We start from the raw sequence: 7766 nt of genomic DNA on the forward strand, positions 1-7766 counted from the left end.
ATTATCAAGGATGGAGATTTTTATTACTCCCTCCGTTCACTTTTCTAAGACGTTTTAGACATTTAAGACAACACCTAAAACAATTCAATTTCAGCTGTCTAAAACGTCTTACAAAAGTGAACAGAGGGAGTAGTAATATACATTTCATTGCAAGTCTAGTTAATAATCTACAGACTAGAGCATATAATTCAATACAAAGCCGTAAAATATCTTTTTTTATCAGTAACGGACTAACGGTACATGTATCTTCCTATAGAACCGAAAACAATATGCTATGTCTAGCAAACCCACCTTTCATTTTTACCTAAATTTATGTTCTTCGTTTGCCTTACTTCACTGGAAGTTCTAGTAAACTTAGCAAGAAGTTGTAATCGCATTTATGGTGCAATTACCTTTGTTCTAGTTTAATTGTTGCACATGAACCTATTTTTATTTTCAACGTAAGCAAATATAAACCCATAATGTGATAATGCTAATTAGTAAAGACACATTGTCCTGGCTATTTCAGTTCGATTCTAGTTGTACAATGCAAACAACTTGCCTATTTCATAGTAATTTGGTATGTCTTGAATTTTTTTCCTTTTAATTTTGTTGAATATATTTTTTGCATTAGAAAAGTTGTGTGTGTGCGCGTGCACGCGTATTTATTTCTTTATAAAGTTTTCCACTCCTAAGTACATCCGCCCCCATGCATATGCATGGGTCTAGATAATATGCTTTGATGTCCATATGTAGGATTACATAAGATAATTTTGAAGCTACTGATTGATGAGATGATTTAAAAACACACTTGAACTCTTTTGTAGGTACACTAGTTGCTTAATCATATTATTGGGCATCTAAACGTGCATTCCCTCAACACTAAACTGTATATGTCAATGTAGCATCATGCACAAAAAAAGACACAAAAATTTATCCTATTTATATGTGAATCAGTCACTCTGCGCATAAAATCAATAAGTCATGCCTTTTCATTTAGTATTTACTCCCTCCGTAACGAGATATAAGAGCGTTTAGATCACTACTTTAGTGATCTAAGGACTCTTATATTCATTTACAGAGGGAGTACTTTTTATCTTTGGTTTTGAAATCTGCTAGAGCCCTAGCATGAAGTACTTGGAGGGGAGGTTGGGTGCACAAGAATTTGATTGAACTCAGGTGGTGAGTGGGCCATTCACCCATACATGTCTCCACCACACTATGTGAGAGAGTGAGCTATCCACCAATCCCTCGTTAATCTCTTGGAAGTGTATTCAATGCGTTTTTCGGCTGAAAGATCCTATTTGGCCCCGTCAACTGTATACAAATATCTGCCTGCGGCAATATATAAATCTGAATTTATGTAGTCCTAGTAGAGACTCTGCCTGTGCTAGGTCAGGAGCACGGCATGTTGGTGGGGATATTTCCAAGCAAGCAAGCAAGCTAGCTAGCTAGGGAAGCCGCTGGGAGTAGGAGGGAAATCTTTTGTTTTGTTTTGTTTTGTTTTGTTGGTGCATGCTCTGCTCTCACCAGTGCAAGTACTCCCTAAGGCTGGGATCGCTGGGACTTGGAGCATCCGGATCCACCATCACCTGCGCGCACGCACTCACCGGAGTAAGTAATCTAGGAGGAGTAATTAAGCAGCGCGCGAGCATGGCACGTACAGACGTACGTACGGCGGAGGCGGAACTCACCAGCGTGTAGAAGGTGCGCATGTCCGGGCCGCCGACCTCGACGCGCGGCGGGTCGGCGATGGCGGACGGCCTCAGCTCGCAGCCGTTGGCCACGTCCCTGGACGCGTAGCCGACCCGCAGCGCCACCCGCCGCACGAACGGGTCCACCACGTCGCCGATCACGCGCCCCACCACCAGCGGGTCCCCGCGCTGGGCATGCATGCCGCTCCCCACCATCTTCTTCCTCCTGTCACCACTGGCGCCCTTCTCCGCCGGCCGCCGGCGCAAGTGGCGATATGTTAATGAAGGCGGCCGGCTCTATTAGCTCTAGCTGCGTGTGTGTGTGGTTTTGCTGCTTCCGTCGTTGTTGCTGCTGCACCACGACGAGCTGACGTACTTATAGAAGAGGGGGGAGAGGAGAGAGAGAGATCTCTGGAATAGCTCGCTCGCTCCTCCAGCGCGACGCCTCTAGCTAGCTATAGCTGCTGGATCACGAGGTGTCCTGCGTGCGTCAGGCTGCCCTGACCGGTCCGATCCGATGGTTGCTGTCGACGGGAATCTATGGATCGCCGGCCACCAAGTCCATTCCTCTGCCTCCTAGAGTCCTATGGCGAGGAGGAGGAAGAGTCGCGTTTGGGAAAGGGGGAGTGGGTGGGTCAAATGGCCTATTGCCCGTCTAGGAAAGGAGAAGTGCCCGTGCTGGCGGTACGTGCGGCGCATGAGAGTGGCCGAGAGCGAATATACAACAGTCTATATCACCTCGATGTTTTCTATGGGTTCTCTATGCTTTGTATCGACTCGATACTACATATTGAGTTAATAAAGATGCTTTTTATAAAAAAAATGTGTTCTCTCAAACTAAAATTTTGTTAATACAACACAATTGTGCACTCATCCCTAAAAACATATGCACGCACACCTTATCTCTATAAACACCTCCGAGGTATCGATCCCACAAGAAACCTAACCATCAGGACTACGCTCAGTTCGCACCACAAACTAAATTGATTAGCTAGCACACGGTTGAGCTCTTAACAGTTGTATTACTGCGAAATTAATGAGATTCGCAGAAAAAGAAGAAGAAGAAATTAATGAGCTTGGGTGCGGGGTAGACCAAGAGGAAAATTTAGGTGGAGGAACGAATTTGAGTGGAGTCGCTTCTTTTCAAGTAAATTCAAGTGATATGCAAGTAAGTTTTCTTTTACAAAAGAATAGAAATAATCTTTTATTGCGGTTTAAATTCTGAGTGGGGTAATACACCACGTCTCGGTTCGGTCAGTCCTTTTTCGGCTTGTCACCCCTCCCCAACGCCCGTGCGACCTTGAATTTAAACTTTCCTAAAAGCCCCCACTCTGGTATTTGGCTTGTCCCTCGGTCCATCGGTAGTCCTCATTCTTGACACGAGCTTTCCTTAAAATTCTGAAAGTGATCTCATTTCGAACTTTGTTTGGCTGCTCGTTTGCCCGCGGGTTCTAGGAATCACTTGATGGGGGCCACCTTGTCGGTTATCTAGTCAACCCCCTTCACTCACTTGATGCTCCATCGTTGATGCCGCAAACAAAGGTTGGCGTCCTCATTCATGATGTTGTGTGTTTCGAATCTTTGGAAACACATGAATGTTGTCATCTTCAACATGGAAACCCCTGTATTGTTCGAGTTAGGAAGCAATGTAGAGATGATGACGTCTTATGGCAGGCCAGATTCCCGCGTGAAGACGTCACGGGGCTGATGCTTGGGTTGCCTGCTTCTCAGCTAGGAGGCGGTGATCGACCCCCTTCACCTCTCCATTCCTACCCCCTTAGTGTAAATATCTCTATACCCCCCCTCAGTGTGAAAAAATTGTCTGCGGCTTTGGGCTTTTCTTCATGAAAATTCAAGTGGGGAATATCTTCCTCGTTGATTTTTTAAAAGGGTTAACACGCGACACGCAGTACGAAATGAGGCATCAAGAATTTAGAGATATTAAGAACGGGCTGGCCTTTAGATGAATTATGGCAATCCTGCTTTCTTCGCTATGTTTCGACAACAAATTGTAAAATAAGACGAGCACAATTTGTCCAGCTGCATTTTTTTTTGGAAAAGGGGTATAACCTCGACCTCTGCATCAGAACGATGCATACGGCCACAAGTCCAGCTGCAGCTAATTGAGCATAACTATGTTTAAAAGGGCATGTCTAGCATTTCTAGTCGTGTTTACATCATCAAATGCATACTCCCTCCGTCCGCGAATAAGTACTTCTACTACCTTTTGTCCCAAGTCAAAGTTTTAAAATTTTGGCCAACTAGATGATTAAAAATGCATACTAGAACACCAGCAATCCGGATTACAGGTAGGACCAACATGTCATAAACCACTTGACCATTAATATATATATGGTTCTACCCATTTTGCTATGGTGTCCTCTTTGGTTCTCAACAGCAGTAGATTAGATAGATTTGAATTGCGAAATTTTACACTGTTTCATCATGCTCAGATCGCAAAGGGCATAAACATGGAACTCCTGTTCCTGCACGGAAGCTGTGACGGTGACCAACCATACGCAGCGGGCCTAGCTAGCCAGATAGCTCACCGGAAACATTTGCACGGAGGCTTTTCCCGCACCAATCTTGGCATGGCGCCATGTCCTCCTACGTGCGCGATGGAACCAGAGAACCCAAAAGAAAGGCGGGCGGCTTTTCCTGCTGTCCTTTTATCCGGTGCGACGACGACGAGACAGTCAATGGACGGATCGGTGGTGCATGGCAGTGGCAGAGGACGGCATGTCCCTGTGAAACTCAAGCCCCATCGCTAGCTAGCCTGGCTGGGCGTGTCCTTTTTGTCACCCGCCCGCACGTAGCTCTCACTCCCAGTCCCCGTCACCGGGGCTAGTCTGTCGAGTTCCCATTGGCTCCCCCAGAGACTTTTGGTTGCCGGGCGCCCGGATTAATTACCCCCACCCAAACCAGGATGAGCCCCGGATTTGGGCCGCGGGACGTCGAGGACGTCGACACCTCGACAGTCGCTACTCGTTTACCTGAGGTGAAAGATCCGTCGACGTGTCGAGTCCCCTGCGGCCGCCGGCTCACACTGTCTGCCGCCATGACATACATGGTCTTGCTTGTGATCCCAACCGTAGTGTGCCAGCGTTCATATCAAAACAAAGTGGACAGTACTACTAGTGGTGTTTCATCCTTCTTTTTTCATGATATAAAATCTTTAAGCTCTTGCTGCGATGATAACTTGCACTATAATGTTGAAAGATGATAACAAGACTGTTCGAGGACGAGGGAGTCTGTATGTAGTCCATATTGAAGTATACAAAACATCTTATATTTGTATACGAAGGGAGTATAAGACCTGCACAACCAAACTATATCTAAAAGAAGGTGCAAATTGTATCTACAAGAAGGAGCAAATTGCATCTAATACACAAGGAGCAAACTGTCTTGTGGAGTAGGATCGTCGGCGGAGCGCTCTTGTGGTGGAAGACCCGGGAGTTCCGCTCATTCCATATTGCCCAAGAGACGAGCATGGTGAGGGAGGCCATGGCCTTCCGGTTTGGAATGGATAGCCAGGTCCGATGATCCCACCATGACTCAACGGAGTCCTCCAAGTGCCATGAAGAGGTGTTAAGGTACTGTAGACCAAGTTTCTCGATGACTAACTTCCATAGTCTAATGGTAAAGCGACAGTTGTAGACTAGACGCCCACCCATTTCTTGCTCTCGTTTGCATACCGTGCAAAGGCCACAATTTGGCCAACCTCGGTTGGCCGATCGATCGGCGGTCCAGATACGGTTTTGGATGGCTAACCAAGCAAAGAACTTGACTTTAGGTGGGGCCAAACTTTCCAGGTCATTTGGTCCATGGGGGAGAGAGTCATTTCCAAGAATTGCGCTTTGTAGGCAGAAGCTGCGTGTAGTGCCCATCCGCAGAGTGCTTCCAGAAAATGTCATCTTCAGCGTTGTCAATGAGGTTGAATTCGTGGATGAGCATCCAGAGCGTGAAGGAACTCTGTGATATGAGCGACTGATATCATGGTGGCTGTGTTAATCTTGAAAATCCATGCATTCTCTTTGAGTGCCCCCCGCACCTTTTGTTAGGACCGAGAGTATATCGACCAAGGGGGGGGGGGGTGAATGGGAGATTCAAAATTTTCTTTCGAAAGCTTTGAAACTAATCCCACTCACAACAGCGAAAATAAAAATGAAGGAAATTAACTTAATCAGTCTTCTTCGTCAGAAGCATATTCATCGATGAAATCATTGACAACAGTGCGAGCATGATGAATCACAGGTTTAACTACGATGAGAGTAACGCAACAAGCAAACAAATGCAGTAGAATGAGATACAACATGGTACACACTGAAATAAAAGCACAGTGAGTCCTAAGTAAACGATGGTAAAGAATGAATACAGACGAAGATAATGAAACAAGGTGAACAATGAAACCCAGAAGGATAACAATCCGATCGAAGTGATCTAGAACTATCGGCACAGAGCACACATGTAAACCACTAAAAGAAAAGTAGTTGAGTAAATAGAACCAGTGGTGCTCGATGGCGATAGAGAGATTTGGTAGACCAGTTCACCCTTCTACCAAAGGGCTACATCTGGTTGGAGGGGCTGTGACTTAACATGGAAGAAAAACTCTCTTCACCCTATTCTCCTTCAACGCAGAGCTGATCAGACTCAAGTTGATTTCACTCGTGGTAGATCCTTGTCGGCGATCTCCAAACCTTCGGTCGACCTTCGCGAACCACAATCACTCTTCGTTACTGAAGATCTGGCTCGGTAAAGACAACAACTCTTGAACATTCGAAGCCGATACCTATCCGTCTAGAGAGTGCGCAACTCTCAAGAGTAATAGGTACAAGAACTCTCACTCAGAACTACTGTGATGCTAAACCACTGTCTAAGTTTGTGCTCTTAGTTTTTCTCTCGGTGGATCTTAAACTCAAATCACTCGGAGAGGGTTTGCTCAAATCAATCTTCTCAGAAATATCAAGCGGAGCAGCCAATGGACAACGTTGGAGCGGGGTGGCTATATATATAGCCGCAACCTTCCCAGATGGGAAAAATACCAAATTAGACATCAGGTTCAGCCAATGGCCGAATACACTATTCCAATGGTCGGATTTGAGCACTCCTCGGTTCGAGACAAATCTCTCGCAACGAAGAAGATCACAGTCTATTCCTGGCAAGTATTTGCTCGGAGTAGAAAGAGATTTCTCTCGCATCTTTCATAGGTTATGGCTAAGCATGACATAGATCTAAGCATCGAGAACCTATACCCCTCTTAATAGTACGGAGGTGCTCTGACTCGAAAGAATAAAAGAACAACAACGAAATGAAACTACGTCTTCACTTTGTCTTTGACTTCCATCACTCCAGTCAATTTCTTCGGACGACAGCATCGAATCGAAAGCTTTGCTTCAACAGTGAGATTTTGAGGGGCCGATTTCTTCACATCAATTCTCTCGACTATATTACTTCAACAAATATAGCTAGTTCTTCTCTGTAATGCAGATATACTTCGGTGAAGTTCCTTGAACTTAGCACTAGTGACTGCATTATTTTTGTTTGTGTATGGACTTTTTCTCTCTATATGCACTAGCAAACAAATCAATCCATACCTGTTTCTGTCAACAATCTCCAAAACACAAGGTAGGCAGATATTGCACCAACAATCTCCCCCTTTTTGGACGACTATTGACAAAATAGATCACATCGAATGATAGATAATGAATGGAATGTAATGTAATGCAAAGAATAATGAAAGTCGAGAGATAATTACGAAGATAAGATATTCTCCCCCTCAATTTATGCTTCATATCACGAGGAGCCGGAGGAACAATATTTTTCTTTGTATGAATGACATTGACAGGAGATCTTATACATAAGTTCTTTCAATGCACTCAACAACGTTTGAGGTGGTTCCTATCACAAGATCCTTGAAGATAATTAGATGTAAGATAAGCTTTGAAAGGTTTGTGACAAGGATATGTCATGAGGGTTTTCTCATAGCACAATTTGAATCCATACGAGATATAATTGTCCTGCGTGTTAGGTATTTGATGTAAACATGGCAGGAAGGAGAATATAAGAGTATTGCTCGAAATGGATATGCTTCAG

At 44.8% G+C, this 7766-nt stretch overlaps 1 protein-coding gene across 2 annotated transcripts in view; it reads right to left on the bottom strand.

Moving 5' to 3' along the window:
• LOC123069202 (protein RICE FLOWERING LOCUS T 1) overlaps window positions 1-2377 on the bottom strand; it is a 3925-nt gene extending 1548 nt beyond the window's left edge. Inside the window, exons 1-2 of one of the 2 annotated variants that reach the window (XM_044491988.1) lie at window positions 1674-2356; window positions 1510-1571 (exon numbers count right to left, since the gene is read on the bottom strand). In XM_044491988.1, the coding sequence (XP_044347923.1) occupies window positions 1510-1571; window positions 1674-1889 (278 nt within the window). In that variant the 5' untranslated portion in view covers window positions 1890-2356. Of the gene's footprint in view, window positions 1-1509; window positions 1572-1673 lie in introns of both variants that reach the window. The other variant, XM_044491989.1, reaches the window with a different exon arrangement.
• Between the last annotated feature and the right edge of the window lie 5389 nt (window positions 2378-7766).

The sequence above is a fragment of the Triticum aestivum genome, chromosome 3B (assembly GCF_018294505.1).
Source record: "Triticum aestivum cultivar Chinese Spring chromosome 3B, IWGSC CS RefSeq v2.1, whole genome shotgun sequence".
NCBI lineage: Eukaryota > Viridiplantae > Streptophyta > Magnoliopsida > Poales > Poaceae > Triticum > Triticum aestivum.